Genomic DNA, 18775 nt, shown 5'->3' on the forward strand with positions numbered 1-18775 from the left:
TTCAAGTCCAAAAAATTCCTGATTTTATCTTTATGTGTTTCAGATGCAAACCTGGATTTTTTAATCTGGAATCATCTAATCCTAGGGGTTGCACACCCTGCTTCTGCTTCGGGCATTCTTCTGTCTGTACAAATGCTGTTGGCTACAGTGTTTATCCTATAACCTCTACCTTTCAGATCGGTAATTTGGACCTTGCCTTCTGTCTCCCAGTATTACAAGACTGGACTTGGAGTTTTTTAAAAAAAATCAGTAACTTTTTGAGGATTTTTTGGTAGTGGCAACATTTTGTTTTTAAATGTACATGATTTTTTTTTGTTTGGCTCCTTGTTTCGCTTTTTATTATTTTTTTAAGATTTTATTTATTTATTTGAGAGAGAGAGAGCACAGAGGGAGAGGGAGAGGGAGAAGCAGACTCCCCACCTAGCAGAGAGCCTGATACAGGACTCGATCCCAGGACCCTGAGATCATGACCCGAGCCGAAGGCAGACGCTCAACCGACTGAGCCACCCAGGCGCCCCTGTTTGGCTTTTTAATTTAATGAAAATCTATGGCTTTAGAGTTTACTATAGTGTACACTTATGTGAAATCAAAATACAGTTTGAGGGGCCTAGCATATGCAGGTATTGTCAAAGGATCCATGTATTTAAAAATATTTATCGGTGACTTTCTGTGTATTTTCGTGGTGTATAGAGGACCTGGATTCAGGATGTTCACAGTGTGATGGCACTTGTGTTTTCATTCTGTGCTTGCAGATGAAGACGGGTGGCGTGTGGAACAAAGGGATGGCTCTGAAGCGTCACTTGAGTGGTCCTCTGCGAGGCAGGATATCACCGTCATCTCAGATAGCTACTTTCCTAGGTACTTCATTGCCCCCGGTAAGTAAGGCTTGGCCTCAGTCTGGAGTGAAAGAGCTCCTGTTTACTCTCATTCTCACGTTCTCACACACCACTGTGTCTGCTTTCCAGCGAAGTTCTTGGGCAAGCAGGTGTTGAGTTATGGTCAGAACCTCTCCTTCTCCTTTCGCGTGGACAGGCGAGACACTCGCCTCTCCGCAGAAGACCTAGTGCTCGAGGGAGCTGGCCTGAGAGTGTCTGTGCCCTTGATCGCTCAGGGCAATTCCTATCCGAGTGAGACCACTGTGAAGTATGTCTTCAGGTAAGAAGGTCTTCTTTGTAAAATCTGACTTGAACCAGAATTATAAAAGTGGTTTCTTTACCTAAGCTTGTCAGTCCTCAAGCTGTTGAAGAAAAACGTCTTGGTTATGAAGGTGACTTTGGAAAAGGAAGCCTTCCCTTTATTTACTGTACCCTTTCCAGTTGTACTGTCAAACCAACAGACCCATTTCTGACTTGGTTAGATTGTCAGAGCATTGCATTTTTGGCGGCATAAATGCATAAGAAATGCTTTCTCAGCACCCAGAATTGTCCTTATAGAGGTTAACGTGGTCCTTTCTTTCTCCCTAGGCTCCATGAAGCCACAGATTACCCTTGGAGGCCTCCTCTTACCCCTTTCGAATTTCAGAAGCTCCTAAACAATTTGACCTCTATCAAAATCCGTGGGACGTATAGTGAGAGAAGTAAGTTATGGTATAATTTAAGAACATTAAGATGATTAGGTAAAAGGATCAACAGTAATGCAAAAGTTTATCTCTAAAGTCCCACTGCGGTAGCACTGATCCTAAAGAAGTGGAATGAATTATCTCATTATATGTGAATTATGTATAAAAATAATGCATTTGTTTAACCACTTTCAAGGACCTAGAGAAAATTTGCTAGCATTAATAAATGGCATTGTTTTATAATGACTAAGCCTAATGAGGGGACTTTATATCTAAATATAGTCTAAGAATCTTACATGTAATTCTGCTGGCTCACATGCTTAACCTTATTTCTTTTTATTTATTGCTATGTAATTATCAAGCCCTTTAAACTATTGGCTAAATTATGAAAAATTATGAATTCCTGAGTGAAGGTTCATTATAATTTAGATAAACAAAGCTGTTTTCAGTACGCCTTAAAAATTCTTTTCCTATATTTTTTTTTTTTTCTTTTTAACACGGACCTTTTTCTGTAGAAAGCTCAAGCTGTTCGGGTAGAGTCGGGCTGGTGGTGTGGTGTTGTGAGTGGTATCTAGCAGCTTGGATGTGTTGGTTTTTGAGATGCCTACGTGAATATCCAGATGAAAATATCTCATAAGTTGTTAGAAATAATGGTCTGGGATAAGTTAGGACTGGAGCTCTGGAATCTAAAATTGATCCCCTATGGGCAATAATTTTTAAACTCAGAAATAAGACAAAAGTATAATTTTTAAACTCAGAAATAAGACAAAAGACAAAAAAAAGTGCAACCCCAGAAACAGAGTTATCTAAGGGCCATGCATGGAGACTCAAGGGGGAAAAGAAAGAATTTTAAGGAGGAGAAATAATGGGTTTATAAAGATGGTGCCATTGGATTTTGGATCAGGGGACTAAGGAATCATTGGTGATTTTTTTTTTTTTTTTAAAGAAGTGTTGAAACTGAAGTTATGTTGCAGGGCTTTGACAAGTAATTTGAAGGTGATGAAGTAAAGTAAAGCTTATTGTTTTAAGAAGTTTGGCTGTAAGGGAAGGAAAAGAGATGGATTATAATTCAAGAGCAGGGACAAGATTAGAGGAACTTTTTAGGGAAGGGCAGGATACTTTTTAGGATGGGAGACTTAAGAATGGTTAGAATTGGAAGCATATTAGCCAATGGGTGTAGCTCATGATCTGTTGACAAAATCCATAAATATATTAAAACCAACTAGCTTCAGAGCAGGCATAAAAGAGGTGTCCTTCAACCTGAGGTTGTCGATTTCTAAGAATTCTATAAAAGGCAGGTGATATTTCATAACATGGGAAAATATGGAATTAAGGACTGCCACTTGGTGGAATGTTCCTGCTGAGGCCATCACGTGCCCTGATGGGTTGGATGATCCACTGGTCTAAGCCAATATATGGCTTCCTCTGTTTTTATTTTCTTCTGGAAGCAGGGAAGCATTGTGATAGATGGCATACTGGCTTTGGAATAATTGCATATTTGCCAAAGTAGCCCTGGGTATTAAAACTTACCAGTTTTTCCTATTTTGTGCAGGGCAAAAAAGTATAATTGAGTGGTGCTTGTTGGCGGGTGCTTTCCCTGCTTTCTTATCCCTGAACTCTACAGTCAGGGCCTGCTTCCGTGGCAGAAGAACAAAAACACTGCTTAATTGCTACAGACTTAAACTCTCCTTGTCCCCTCCATTCTTGCTCTGATCTCCTCTTGGCCCAGAGTATTGTCCAGTGCTTTTCCTTTTTCACCTTGGTGAATGAGACAACTGTCAAATCCCACACATCAGGTTGTGTGTGTTTAACCATGTGTTTGCTACCCTGCCCTTCCCGATCCTTAGCACCACGTACCCCATGACTGTCGTGAACGCTGTTTTCTAGTAAATCTCCTCCAATAGATGAGTTAAGCTAATAGCTGATTGTCTCTGGACTTTCGAGTCTGATTACTCTTTGGCTTTATTAACTTTCTGTAAGCTTTTGGAGTACAGAAGCCAGTTCAGTGACTCTCTTATCCATACCATACACAGGTGCCGGATATCTGGATGATGTCACCCTAACAAGTGCTCGCCCGGGGCCCGGGGTGCCTGCCACTTGGGTGGAGTCCTGCACCTGTCCTGTGGGATACGGAGGGCAGTTTTGTGAGATGTGCCTCTCGGGTTACAGAAGAGAAACTCCGAGTCTCGGGCCGTACAGCCCGTGTGTGCTTTGTACCTGCAATGGGCACAGTGAGACCTGTGACCCCGAGACAGGTGAGACCATGATCTTGGGTGGCTGCTAGACCTAAATCATCCCCAGCGGACGGGCAGGAAAGTGCTCCTGGTCCTGTTTGCTGGCACACTTGCCTTTTTTCTCATACCCACTCTCCAAACAGGTGTGTGTGACTGCAGAGACAACACAGCCGGCCCCCACTGTGAGAGGTGCGGCGATGGGTACTATGGCGATTCCACCTCGGGCAGCTCGTCCGACTGCCAGCCCTGCCCGTGCCCCGGGGGCTCGAGCTGCGCCGTCGTCCCAAAGACGCAGGAGGTGGTGTGCACCAGCTGTCCTACCGGCACCACTGGTGAGTTTGCGCTGCCCGTCTGCTCTCCGGGTTCCATCCTACAGAAATACCTCAGGAAGCAGAGCGGTGGGGGTTTGCAGATTGTTTGGCTCAGTGATGACTGTTGTCTGAGCAGGCAAAAGTTTTGTATGAAAGAGATTGATTATGGATTCATAGACTGCATATCAGATACAAACAATAGCTACGTGTTTACGGCCACATACTTTTCTAAGCACTGTATGCCTTCTGCCTCAGTAATCCTCACAGCCCCATGAGGTAGGTTCTGCCGTTATCCCCATACCACAGCCAGGAACACTGAGGCACAGAGATAAGAAGTTACGTGTCCAAGCTGCATGGCTGGTCACTGGAGGAGCTCATGACCACCCCCATACGCTCTCCCACCTAAGACGAGAACCAACACTTGAGTTTTAGTTTGTGGGGCTGTCCTGGGATTCTTGATATAAAGTAGCAATTTTTAAATTCTTGAAATTCTTTCTATTCTTTCTTTCAATAGTCCTTTCAGTGCATCAGAGCCCAACACATTTAGTTGGGAAAAAATATTTTTATAGCTTTGGATAGACGTCTGTTCCCATTCTCTGAGTTTCTTTCTTTTTGATAAGAACATGAAACTAGATCTTTCCTAGCTACTTAAGGACCTATTGTGCTAAGGAGACCAAGGCTCACTGATGACCATTTCTCTTTCCATTGACTTCAGCCTCCATGTAATGAAGGGGTTCTGGCTAGGCTTCTGATGTAACACTCGACTCCATTACAAATTTTTTCTTCAAAAGCTATTGCTGCTTGGGGGGCGCCTGGGTGGCTCAGTCATTAAGCGTCTGCCTTCGGCTCAGGGCATGATCCCGGCATTCTGGGATTGAGCCCCACATCAGGCTCCTCCGCTGGGAGCCTGCTTCTTCCTCTCCCACTCCCCCTGCTTGTGTTCCCTATCTCGCTGGCTGTCTCTCTCTCTCTCTGTCAAATAAATAAATAAAATCTTAAAAAAAAAAAAAAAAGATATTGCTGCTTGGAAATAAGTGAGACAAAAAAACCCACTTAGCTAAGCTAATAATTTGTATCTCTTGTACATCATCAAAACACTCTTTAATCCTTGGGGAACATCAAAATACCCCATCTTCCCTTTACTACTCCATGACCCCATACTAAGCACAAGGTCATTGCAACACAGAGAGATTCAATCATTTGTTTAAAGTAGTTGAGGAAGTAAGAAGTAGAAACTAGTGTAGACTTTCAGATTTTTTACTCTTTTCTTTGTGTATGTGTGTTTTTTTTTTTTTAAAGATTTTATTTATTTATTTATTTGACAGAGAGAGACAGCCAGTGAGAGAGGGAACACAAGCAGGGGGAGTGGGAGAGGAAGAAGCAGGCTCTCAGCAGAGGAGCCTGATGTGGGGCTCGATCCCAGAACACCGGGATCACGCCCTGAGCCGAAGGCAGACGCTTAACCGCTGTGCCACCCAGGCGCCCCTGTGTATGTGTGTTTTAAAACAATGGCCCAACAGAGGCTCCCAGATGGATTTCTCCTACCTCGTTCGCCACCACCCACCGTTGCCCTTGTGGTCTCTGCGGCAGCCATGTTGGGCTTCTTGTCATCCACTGGATCAGCCAGACTCTGTCCTATTATGTACAGTGTGCTTCTTTTTTTTAGAACGCTTTACCCCACCTTGTTCCACCCAAACCTCACTTTTCTTGTTCAACTCCTCTCTTTACCGTGGAGTTGGTTTGAAACCTCCCTTCCCCAGGACGGCTTTCCTCAGTGAACCCGCCCCACACTACTACCTCAGGTTTTTAGGACCCTTTTTCACTCTGCTGCCATCGCATATAGCAAGCATCCCCCTTGCAGAACCTACTCTTAGGCGTACTTAATAGGATGTTTTGATGAGCGATCCCTTTGCTCATTCTGTTGTTCCATCGGGTAGACTGCAAGCATAAGACTAGGTTGAGCATTGGAGATGTCCTCGCGGCTGTGCTGAATAATACAAGTGGTGAGTTGAGACCACTTGGGATACATAATGGAGAGATGGAGGGTACTGTAGATCTTGCAGAATGTTGTAAACTTGTTAGTTTGTAGCCAGATGTCTCTCCCACAAGACTTGTGAGATATATTTGTTTTGTTAGGTATCACCTGACTTGAAGGGAGTGAGCTGTATGCTTGCAGATGTTAACTAGGGGGTAGAGGTCCCGTGAAAAACAGCGTAGACCCTGTGAAAGATGATGCCATCACTCGTTAGTCCTATATCCTGCTTTCTTGTTTTCATAGTACTTTTAACCACTTGATATTTTTCTGTTTATTCATTTGTTTATTGTCCATCTTCCCCCTCCTAGCCCCTGTTAAGCTCCATGACAGTAGGGACTTTTGTCTGTTCTATTGACTTTTGTATTCCTAACACCCAGAATAACACCTGACATGTATGCTTGTTGAATGAATGCAAATATTTTTTGGATAACGAATAGACGTTCCTCATTTAGAAGACTACTGAAGAACAGGAATAACTGCCTATAGTCTCTGAGCTCTTCACACGTGGTATGCTTCACATTTGATCTTTAAAATGATCTTGTGAGGTAAATTAATAATAATGATGATGATACTCTTTTTTTCATCCCTTTATTTGAGTACCTGACTTTGGGAATGCAAAGACGAATAAGGAATGGTCCCTACTCTTCAGGGGCTAAAAGTACAGAGGGAAACACAGATAATTGTAAGACAGTGTGGTTAGTTCAGGTAAAGGAATACATATAAGAGGGCTAGAGGAGAACGAACAACACCTCCCCTGGGGTGGGGAGGGGATGTAAGTAAAGCTAAGGCAAAAAAATGTACCTAACTTGCCCAAAGTCACGTAAATAGTACATTCAGGACTTGAACCTACCAAGGACTCTGAGACAAAAGGATAGGTTAGCTGTTGTTGCCAGAAGATATTTTGGCCTGAAAGCTTTCCATGGGCTCCCATGCAGCTCTGTTTTAGGTTTTCTACCAGATTTAAAAAAAAAAAATTATTTTATTCAAAACAGGCTTCAAGGCATTTTAAATATAGATCATATCTAGAATGGCCAAATGATCTGATGAAAAGGACATGCTGTCCTAATCCTGGTCTGGAGAAGGATCTTGGGTGAGGGGCTGGTAACTGTGAAGGGCCCGTAGCATCCTGTTTCTTCCTCTTCCAGCCTGCCCCCAGCCGCAGATTCTGTTCACCTCACCGGTGGTCTCCATTTGCCAAATGCAGGGGTCAGTTTTCAGCCCTCCTCTGACCTGGTCTCTCAGCAACGCAGGACACTGGTGGCTGCTCACTCCGTCCCAGACGTTTCTCCTCTCGCCTTTGGGGACACTGCCCTCTCTTGGGTCTCCTTCCTTCCTTCTTCTCTTGAGGCTCCTTTCATCACTTCTGATTCTCCAGCCTGAGACTTCCATGTCAACTTTATCTGTATTCTTCCCTCAGGTGAACAAATCTCGTCTTCTAGCTTCACCAGCCTTTCCGTGCTTACTGAAAGATTTGCATCTTGGGCTGTGACCATGCTCTCTCCCAAGCACCGGCTACCTACTTGCCATCTCCACTTGGCTGGTGGGCTGGAAGCTTCCATTTGCATCTTCACATCCTTTCTTCATTTCTCTCCACCCCAACGGGACTATATCACATGGGCCCTCCATTTGTGTTCAGGCAGCAGGAGGCACCTATAGGAGATCAGAGAGAGGAAAGAGGGTGGGGCAGAGTATTTAGTCCAAGGTCCCCTCTCTGAGGGGTCCTTGTGGCTTGGTGACCTTTATCAAGGTTCTCAGCTCCTGACAGCTAGCTTTCTGCAAATAGCCCTTTCTCACGTGAGGTTCAGGTTAACTGCTCCCTCCACCCAGCCCCTGAGGCCCAGGTGATAGAGCCCCACAGTCACTACCCCGGTGCTGCACTGTCCCCCAGGATTGCTCACACCCTGCCCACACTCGTATAGATAGTATCCTTATTAACTCTCTTCAGGTCTTGCTAATTTGAATGTGTTTGTATTATTTTCTGCTGTGTTCTTGAGTCAGATGGCTAAAGGCATCTCAAATTTAAGTAAATGCAAGCTAAATCTTTGATATCTTCTCTTTTTCTCCAACCCCAATCCTGTCCTTCCCCAGTCTTGTTCATCTCAGTGAAAATACTACCATCCACCTAGTTGCTCAAGCTAAAATCCTAGGCTAGTCCTTTATTCTTCTTTCTTTCATTTCCTGGAAGCAGTCAGCCAGGCTGTGTGATGGACTCCATCTCACATCTCACTGCTTTTCACTGCCTCCACTGCCACCACCCTGGTCCACACCACTATGGTCTCTCACCTAGAATAGCTTCCTGATTGGTCTCCCTGCAGTCCATTCTCACACAGCAGCCAGGATAATCCTTTTAAAATGTAAATTAGGGGCACCTGGGTGGCTCAGTCAGTTAAGCATCTGACTTTGTTTCAGGTCATGATCTTGGGGTTCTGGGATGAAGCCCTGTGTCAAGGTTCTGCACTCAGCAGGGAATCTGCTTCTACCTCTGCCCCCCACTCGTTCTCTCTCTCTCAGATAAATAAATAAAATCTTTAAAAAAAATGTGAATCAAGCATATCACTTTAAAAACCTTCTAATATCACCTTATTTCACTTTAATTTAAACCAGATTTTTTTGCTGTGACCTACGTGATTGGCTCTTCCTACTTCCATAAGTTCATCTTGTTTTTCTGAAACATTCCCTTGGATATTATCATGGCTTTTTTCCCCTGTCTTTCCATTGTCATCCCAGATACCTCCTTTTTACAGAGTTTTCTCTAAATACCCAATCTGAAGTAGCCCTTACCTGCCACTCTATCATGTTGCTCTGTTTTAATATTTATACTTATCCCAACTGCAATAATCTTTTCTTTTTATGTGTCTGTGGATTGGTCTGCCCCAACTATAGCGTGAGCTTCATGAGAGTGGAGTTCTTGTCTACCTCGTTCACTCCATCATCCTGACAGCCTGGAACAGTGCCGATGTATAACAGATGCTCAGCAAATGTTCATTAAATGAGTAAATGAGCAAACCTTTATTTCTCCAGAAGGCTTAGGCTAATTAAGCCCCTATAAGCTACAAAGATGTCAGGATTCCAACTTGAGCTAATAATGATGGGAAAGCGGAAAAAGAAAGAGGAGGAGCAGTGAGAATGTGGAAAGAGTCCTGGATTCTGTTTGGTTGTGGACAAGTTATTTAACCTCTCTGGTCCCTTAGCTATAATACAAGCTGGAGACAAATGACAGTCTCTAAGTTCTCTTCGAAGATGCTCTCTGACTCTGTCCTAGTTGACAGAGCTCAAATAAGGATTAGCACATGCCTTTTCTTTTCTAGGAAGATTGTCCTGCTTACTCTGTTGTATAGGAAACTTACGGCATTGAGTGGCACTTCATCTTTTTAAATATCGTAAACCAAAACAAACATATGAATGTGCCATCCCCTGGGACCGGGGAGGTTAATAAACCCTGAGCCCGACTCATTTACAAAGTGCTTTTAATGCATGATGTCAGTTAATCCTCAGGACAATTGAAGTGCAGTAGGCACAACAGGTGCTCTCTTTCTAATGACAAAATGGAGATGTGCCCAGAGTCCCTCCGCTGCTCTGGCACAGTGCCAGGACTGCAGCCCAGGTCCTCTGCTGTCCTGGGCTGGTGCCGCTGTGGCATGTTGCCTCACATGTGATGGTTCCCCTAGACACTTTGTAACCAGACTGTTGTGTCCGGTAGCACCAGGAATGTGTGAGGCCTTCCCTTCATAACATCAGATTGTCTCCTGTGCAGGTAAAAGGTGTGAGCTCTGTGACGATGGCTACTTTGGAGACCCTCTGGGTAAAAACGGCCCTGTGAGGCTTTGCCGCCTTTGTCAATGCAATGACAACATCGACCCCAACGCGGTTGGAAATTGCAATCGCTTGACAGGAGAATGCCTGAAATGCATCTATAACACTGCTGGCTTCTACTGTGACCGATGCAAAGACGGATTTTTTGGAAATCCCCTGGCTCCCAATCCAGCAGACAAATGCAAAGGTAATCCAGCCAGTGGCCAGGTTCTGTCACAGTTGTACTCATTATCCTGAGAATTCATCGTGTGGTCTCTCTTTAAATATTTACAGATGTTTGGTCTAACTCAGCACTGTTCCGTAGACACGTAGTATGAACCGCTTGTGTAATTTTTCTCAAAGACACATTAAAATAAAGATAAATAGGTGAAATTGATTTTAATAATATATTTACCCTAATACATCTACCATATTATCAGTGAGTAATCAGTTAAAAATTCTTGAGATCTGTGTTCTGTGTTTTCCATACCAAGCCTTCAAAATCCAGTGTGTGTTTCACATTCACAGCACATCTTGAGACCAGCCATGTTGCAAGCACTCGGAAGCCACAGGACACTAGTGGCTATGGCACGGATCAACTTAAGTCTGAGGAATCTGTGTGTATGGTTTATATGTTAGTACTTCTCTCAGGTGATTCGCATCTCTCGCTGTCTCCATGTCCCCACCCTAGCCTGTGCGTGCAGTCCCTACGGAACCGCGAAGCAGCAGAGCGGCTGTAACCCTGTGACCGGGCAGTGCGAATGTCTGCCCCACGTGACCGGCCGGGACTGTGGAGCCTGTGACCCCGGATTCTACAACCTGCAGAGTGGGCAGGGCTGTGAGAGGTGAGACGCCAGGTGCCATTGCTGGCGGTAATCTGTGCTTTTTTGTTTTGGTGAGAGATGGATTTTATGGGTTACCTGTCACGGTAACCTTGATTTTGTTCAGGAGTTATTTGAGTGCCTCATTCAGGCAAAGCACGCTTAGAGGCAGTACTGGACCGTGGTGCTGAGGCTGCTGGGGGAGGGGAGCGGAATGGAGCTGCTCTAGCCGCGTCAGAGTCACCCGAGCAACCTTCAAACACGGCGCATTGTGAGGTGTTTTGTGAGACGCTCCAAGTCAGATCCTCGGGGGCTTGCAGCCTGGGAATTTCTATTTTCAAAGCTCCAGGTCAGCACCGAGGTGGTGCCAGGTTGGAGAGCCCCTTTGTAGTGGTTTCAGGAGTGGAATAACCGTGTTTGGGGGTGAGGTTAGAGAAACAGGTTCTGAGTAGAACTCCTGAAAATTACTTGAACCTCAGGTGCTTAATAACCCTTAGCATTTTGTTTTAATAGCCCTTTAGATTCTGTTTTCTAATACGGGGGTCGGGGGAAAGGTTTGCTTAGAGTCTGTGTTTCTTACCGGAGACATGTCACGTGTTCATTTTCAGGTGCGACTGCCATGCGTTGGGTTCTACCAGTGGACAGTGTGACATCCGCACTGGCCAGTGTGAGTGCCAGCCTGGCGTCACGGGCCAGCACTGTGAGCGCTGTGAGGTCAACCACTTTGGGTTTGGACCCGAAGGCTGCAAACGTAAGGAGTTGGGAGCATAGAACTCTGCATCTTTCCTATTCCAGTTAGAACCACAGACTTGGACAGTCGGGGCTGTACCTAAGTCGTCACAGACGCTTTAGTCGGTGAATAGTCTCCTTTTCTAAAACTGGGGATTGAGAGCTTCTCTAGCTCCTTTGCAGCCACCTGATTTACGTCTTCGTGTATCGTGTTTCTGATTCTTTTTCCAGTCTTCTGTCTTTCCAAGGAAGGTCTCCCTTTGATTACCAGGCTTTCCCACTGTGCTTAATGAAACGTTTTTACTGATCACATTCTCAGAGCAGATAATGAGACAGTGAGAGACTCTGCTCACAACTTGCTTGTTGGTTGGCTCACCGGCTGCAGTTGCTTCCCCCCCTTGGGGCCCTTTTGGTTCGGTTACATTTACACATCTGCTTCTCCTTGGCGTAAACACTGGCCTGGAATTAGACCTCAGAACAGTTGGGTGTTTTGCTTTTTGAATTCCTTCATTTCTCCTGTGGAATGTAGCATAAATCATTGACCCGGTTTAGAGAACAAAGTGGGTAAACAAACTATAAAATAATGCAAAATGTGTATTAGCATTTGGGTTTTCTAGTTCCTTAGTGAGAGAAATATTAAAAGCAGAGGGATGAAGGTAGAGAAGAATTCTTGAAGTGCATAAAAGGGCACTGATTAGTTTAATAGACTAATTTCTATAACTACTAAGTAACATGAAATGTGTCCCCTCTGAGGGATGATGCACATTGTTCTTTGAAACTCACTTTTGCTTTAAATTTTTTTGTTTTCTCTACTGAGCAGATGTAACCATTCAGATTCTCAAAATTTGGCCTGGTTTTCCAAAAAAAAAAAAAAATCCATGTATAATGAGAGTACCATCCGCTTATTGGTATTAATCTGAGTTAAAAGACAATGCACTCTTCTTCCTTTCTCTATCATAGACTCTTTTTACTTTATTCTGCAGCCTGTGACTGTCATTCTGAGGGATCTCTCTCACTCCAGTGCAAAGATGATGGTCGCTGTGAATGTAAACAGGGTTTTGTGGGAAATCGCTGTGACCAGTGTGAAGAGAACTATTTCTACAATCGGTCTTGGCCTGGCTGCCAGGAGTGTCCAGCATGTTACCGGCTGGTAAAGGATAAGGTAAGCTGTCAAGAGGGCATTCGCTCATTCATTCATTCATTCATTCAGTAGACATTGAGTACTTCCTGTGCACTGAGCTCTAGAGGACAAATGATGGTTAGGAGTGGGGCAAAAGGGCAAGCCTGGATTGAATTAAATAAGGATGTGTGTTTGGGGGGCAGGGCATTAGAGGGGGCAAGGAGAGGGAAAGAGTCACCAAGGGTGCATCTTGGGTTTTTTGGTTAAGGTAGCAGGAGGCATTGTTTATTAAAATGGAGATGACTCAGGCGGACAGATTTAAGAGAAGAAAATCAAGAGTACAGTTTTGAATGTTGAGTTGAGATAGCCATCAGAGAGCTGAGTGGAGCTATCAGGAAAGCAATCTAAAATGCAAGGGAGAGGTCAGAAGTGGAGAGAGAATCTTCAACATGTAGTGTTTAATGTCAAAGGAATGGGCTTGATAGTTTTTCTTTTGAAGCCAGAGAAATAAAGAAAAACTACCCATGTTATCTGTTTAAAAGTAGAGATACATGCAGTGTCTAGACCTGCATGTTTGATAGAGTGAGCGCCCCTTTGATGGTCATTCCTGCGGGAAGTAGAGCTGAGTTCTTCAGGGATATTTGTGCACGCTGCCTTTCCCTTTTCTTCCTTCATTACGTTCAGGTTGCTGATCATCGAGTGAAACTCCAGGAATTAGAGAACCTCATAGCAAACCTTGGAACTGGGGAAGAGGTGGTGACAGATCAAGCCTTTGAGGACAGACTAAAGGAAGCAGAGAGAGAAGTTATGGACCTCCTTCGAGAGGCCCAGGATGTCAAAGGTATGCATGTTAAACAGCGGGTAACTTCGGCCGGGTGGCCTAGTCTTTAGACACGCCTCCTAGTTCAAGGTTATTTAGTATGACTTTATAAAATTCTTCCTCAATTTTTAAACTACTTGTAGAATCTGAATTTTTTTAAGCAATATGTTAAAATACAAGAACTGGTTTTAAGATACAGCAAACAAAAGTAATTCTCCCAACACACAGAAACTATTAAATACTCGGGGCGCCTGGGTAGCGCAGTCGTTAAAGCGTCTGCCTTCGGCTCAGGGCGTGATCCCGGCGTGCCGGGATCGAGTCCCACATCGGGCTCCTCCACTGTGAGCCTGCTTCTTCCTCTCCCACTCCCCCTGCTGTGTTCCCTCTCTCGCTGGCTGTCTCTCTGTCACATAAATAAAAAAAAAAAAAAGAAACTATTAAATACTCAAATTCCAAGTGTTCTATAAATCTGTTCCATTACAGAGTGTTTTAAAACAGTTTTTAAAAATCATGAAAGGTATGCATTTTGGGTGCGCATTATTTTAAGGAGAAAATTTGAACTTGGATTTTTCTGTCAGTCTAGTGAGTGAGAATTTATTTTACACACTGCTGTATTTCCTTTAGAAAGGACCCTCATAAGGAAAAATTGTAGTCTTCAAGTGTTGACTAAACAGCTAGATACTAAATATGTGATACCTGGTATTTATGAAAGATTAGAAATTAGTCTCTACTTATGAAATATCCTATTTAATAAGTGAACAGATGTGCTAGTCACATCATGTAAAAGTGTATATTTTATATTATGTGCATATTTAATGTCCTTTGCAATCACGTTGCTCCTCTGAGCATTATCCGATGAGACTGATGATAAGCAGAGGAGGAGCTGGCTTAAGATTTAGAGAACAGCTTATTTTATTTTTTTTAATTTTTTTTTAAAGATTTTATTTATTTATTCGACAGAGAGAGAGACAGCCAGCGAGAGAGGGAACACAAGCAGGGGGAGTGGGAGAGGAAGAAGCAGGCTCATAGCAGAAGAGCCTGATGTGGGGCTCGAACCCATAACGCCGGGATCACGCCCTGAGCCGAAGGCAGACGCTTAACCGCTGTGCCACCCAGGCGCCCCGAAAACAGCTTATTTTAAAATACTTTATTAACTTTAAAGGAACCTGAGTTTGTAAAACTTTGAAAGTAAGAAAATGTTATTTTAAATTATTTACTTGCTTTTTAAATCACTTTTTAAAAAAAGGTTTAATTATTTGAGAGAGAGCAAGAGCGAGTGAGCAGGGGGAGGGGCAGAGGAGGGGAGAGAGAGAATCTCCAGCAGAGTCCTCGCTGAGTGCGGAGCCTGACAAGGGGCTCCATCTCATAGTCCCTAGATCATGACCTGAGCCAAAATCGAGTCAGACACTCAACCGATGGAGCCACCCAGGCACCCCTAAAATCACTTTAACATTTTTATTACTTGCTCTGAATTAAGCTTTTTTTCTAAATGTGGACATATCCTTTTCTACACTTACTGAGTGCCTATAGTATACCAGGCATTGTGCTAAATACCGATGATGAAAAGAGAAATAAGACTGTGCTCCTTCTATCGAAGTTCTCACCATCTGGCTGAGGTCCCTTTTGTTTAGGGGCTTTCCATCAGTGAGATACAGGTGTTCACAGATACTCACAGTAATCGTTCATTAACTTCAGGACACTTGGGACCACAATGACTGACCTCTTTATTGAGTTTATGAATCTAGCCATTTGAAGCTAGAGAGGTCTTCCTGTCAGAGTATAGGTCAACAAAAATTAAATATATTACTTATTTCTTATTGTAGATATCCTTATTGTAGATATCTTATTGTTGATATATATATATAATTTTGATTTTATTAAATTATTGAAGTAAATAAGGAAGTAATGAGATGCATCTGGTTTTAGCCACTTTGTTTAATTTTTATATGAGAGTCCAGAAATTGGTTTATAAGGTAAATTTTTAGAAATTGAAAAATAAAGTGAGCAGTCAATAGTTTATGTTAACTTTAGTTGTGTGTTTGTCTTTTGTGTTGTTGTTACATTTTAAGTGTTAAACATAGATTAAGAAGAATTTAAATGTTTCCTGTTCTGTATAAACACGAGTGTCGGGTTTTTTTTTAGAATGTTCATTTATTGGCAGAAGCTTTTGACACACAGTTTTCCATAAATGTATCTCTTGTAACAACAAATTCATGTCTGTCCTGCCATAAACATTGAAGAATCGAATGTGGGGTTATCTTTAAGTGCTGCTCAGTTCCCCCGAGAGCTGGGGTCTGGCACGCAGCTGTGGTGGCCACACCATGAGCACATGGGAATAGTCAAGAGGCCAGAAAGGGAGGTCAGCCAGCACTGTTCCAGGTCTCGGTGTGGCCCCGGCTACGTCTGGCTTCCTCTGGCCATAATGACCACCTGCTTTCCTCTACCCAAGCAGGTGATTCTGTTGGACAGAAGCTTTAACAAAAGCCATGGATGTCATACCTCCCCTTGAGCCACTTGAAAGGCAGAAACATAATGGGCTGCTGCTTCTCATAGCTCGGGGAGCCACCATAGTGAGGCTAGGGTTAAAGTCTACTCCCACTAAGACTTGATTCGTGGCGTTCCTGGCTGACCTTTCTTACTTGGGTTCAAACTAGCCAAGAGTAAGAATATCTCCACAATGATTTATGCTTTCAAACTATCCCTGAATATTTATTTGTAGTTTAACCTTGTGTTTATTCTGCAGCTTTAAAAGGAGATTATATGGTGCAATTAGGTTTTGCAATTTGAAGGCATTTGAAGTGATCCTACCAGTTAGATTATCTATTCTCTTTTCAGTTCCTGATGTTTCTCTAAAGAGCTGGCCAGAGAGATTGGTATCTGTTACATTCCTGAAGGTCTACAGGAAAGGGGCTTTTATAACTTCAGTGGCTGGTTATGCTTCCTGAGTCTAAATGATTTTCTACAATTTCAACTTTTTTTTGGTCTTTTGTTATTTTCTTAAAAATCTTTAGATTATAAAAGAATTGTCTAATCATTCAAGCAGGGTCCTGTGTATACTTAAGTCGAGTTTCACACTGTACCAACTTTGCACGTGTATTTGGTGGCCCTGCTTACAAGATGTTATTTTCCAAACCTATATTCATCTTTATTGATCTTAATTTTGACCTCTCATCTTTTTCACGTTCCTTGGAAAATTTAGACACCAACTCTGAGCATTTTGCTGAAATAAGAACTGATCAATTTTGAATAGGACTTAATGGTTCTTGAATATTAATATACCCTCATGACATGTGAGAATTTTAATGATGACAGAATTATATTTACATGGGTGTATATTTATCTTTTTATTTATTAAGACCCAGGTATGAGATTTAAGTTGAATGGGCATAATCAGTAAAGAACAATTTGAAGAACTCTTCAAAAGCAAAATTCAGTATAAAAGAAATTACCTGGCTCTGCCAGGGGGTGGGAGGGGGCAGCAAGAGTCTGTATTTAGTCTTATATTTAGTTTAAAATACAAAATGAATTTAATTTGCCATACTTCAACATCTGTTTTGAACCTCATTTTTTCCTAGTTTAGAAAAATGTCCAGCTGTCAGGGCTGATAGTGCTTTCAATAACATTGTATTTTTATGATTAAATCTGGCATGTGCTGGGACATCAAAGCTTTCCTTCCTCAGACATTTCTTGGGTGTCTCCTCTATGCCGGTCACTGTGTAAGACTGGGCATATGGTGATGAGTAAGAAAGAGAAGCTCGTAGTCCAGTGGGACAGACGGGCACACAGTTAGAGCCAGTGTGATAAATGGAACAGGGGAGGTCCTACTGGGCACACTAGGGACTGACCAGTTCTGCCGATGGGCTTAAGGAAAGCTTATCAGAAAGATCTGTGTTTGGAAGAATAAAGTTGTGCCTTGGATTTCATGTGAGATATGTACCCCCTCCCCTTCAGATCATTTATGGACTTTCTTCTGTAATGCCATTGCAGATGTAGACCAGAATTTGATGGACCGCCTCCAGAGAGTGAATAACACCTTATCCAGCCAAATTAGCCGTTTACAGAATATCCGCAATACCATTGAAGAGACTGGAAACTTGGCTGAGCAAGCACGTGCCAGGGTGGAAAGCACAGAGCAGTTGATTGAAATCGCGACCCGAGAACTTGAGAAAGCAAAGATTGCTGTTGCCAACGTGGTGAGTGATTGGGAAGGTCTGAGGCTGGAGTCCCCTGGTAATTTGTAGCAAGTCTCTTACTGTCCACGGAATGCCTCAGCTAAATTGACTCTTTGTGTCTTTTTGTCTCTAAACATGGAGCAAGAAAGCCACGTTGCTTAAAGGTGTCATTAAACAGTTATCACAAACTGGATAAAGACCAAAGGACATCTGGGTCCTTCCTCTAGCTTTGTTCCTTCTACGGCACTAGTCATTTTAAACTTCCTTTATCCTTTGATGAAAATAGAAATAGTAATCTGTAGCCAAGGATGCTAATATTAACGAAAGATCTTTGAATCAATGAGGCATTCTTTTTACTAAATAACACTAATACAAATTTGGTTCTGACACTTGCTTTATTAAATTTAAATAATTCTGTCCTTTGAGATTAGTGCTTTGTTTATTTCCTCTTCAGTCAATCACTCAGCCAGAGTCTACAGGGGACCCAAACAACATGACTCTTCTGGCAGAAGAGGCACGAAAGCTTGCTGAACGGTAACCTCCAGATCCCTGTGTCTTCATGGTTAAGCTGCAACTTTCCTTACAGTGTGTACATGTTGTCCCCTCCTTTACTCACAAACACTTTGCACATAACCCACTTTTGTGAAGTCGGCTCTTTTCTGAAACATTATCAGCTGTGTGTTCTCTTTTCTTGCCTCTCCTTTGAAATTAGAATATTTACTTTGAATATTTGAACATGATGCTTTGGAGGGAAATTATATTTGCACATCTCAAAGAAAACATAACATTTTTAGTTTTTTAATTTCAAAACCTTTAAGTTGATGACTAAGAAGCTCAGTTGAATTATTTTTTTAATTTTTTAAATTTTTAACAAAAATGTTTAACTCTCAGATTTTAATAGAAAACGTTTACTAACCCATAGCACCTTTGAAAATCAGCCAAAGAAAACAGACCATTTAATTCCTCTTTTTTTTTTTGAGATTTTTTAAATTATTACGTATAAGGTAGCTTCTTAGGAAAAACTTAAAGTTGTAGGAGAGCATTGAATTGAAAAAATTTGTTAAACTAGTTGCTAGAACATAGACTTCACGAGGGCAGGTGTTTTTGTGTGTTTCATTCACTGCTAAAGTTCCAATACCTAAAACAATGTCTGGGATATAGTAAGTACTCAGTAAATGTTTGT

At 42.6% G+C, this 18775-nt stretch overlaps 1 protein-coding gene across 1 annotated transcript in view; it reads left to right on the forward strand.

Annotated features, from left to right (window-relative positions):
* LAMC1 (laminin subunit gamma 1) overlaps positions 1 to 18775 on the forward strand; it is a 124243-nt gene that overhangs the window by 91872 nt on the left and 13596 nt on the right. Inside the window, exons 8-20 of the mRNA XM_045811448.2 lie at positions 44 to 180; positions 753 to 875; positions 966 to 1155; positions 1464 to 1576; positions 3592 to 3813; positions 3936 to 4124; positions 9893 to 10138; positions 10622 to 10775; positions 11360 to 11502; positions 12464 to 12642; positions 13285 to 13441; positions 17408 to 17613; positions 18047 to 18126. Of these exons, the coding sequence (XP_045667404.2) occupies positions 44 to 180; positions 753 to 875; positions 966 to 1155; positions 1464 to 1576; positions 3592 to 3813; positions 3936 to 4124; positions 9893 to 10138; positions 10622 to 10775; positions 11360 to 11502; positions 12464 to 12642; positions 13285 to 13441; positions 17408 to 17613; positions 18047 to 18126 (2139 nt within the window). The remainder of the gene's footprint in view (positions 1 to 43; positions 181 to 752; positions 876 to 965; positions 1156 to 1463; positions 1577 to 3591; positions 3814 to 3935; positions 4125 to 9892; positions 10139 to 10621; positions 10776 to 11359; positions 11503 to 12463; positions 12643 to 13284; positions 13442 to 17407; positions 17614 to 18046; positions 18127 to 18775) is intronic.

This window comes from Ursus americanus, chromosome 2 (genome assembly GCF_024610735.1).
Source record: "Ursus americanus isolate L20-20 chromosome 2, mUrsAme1.1.p, whole genome shotgun sequence".
Lineage (NCBI taxonomy): Eukaryota > Metazoa > Chordata > Mammalia > Carnivora > Ursidae > Ursus > Ursus americanus.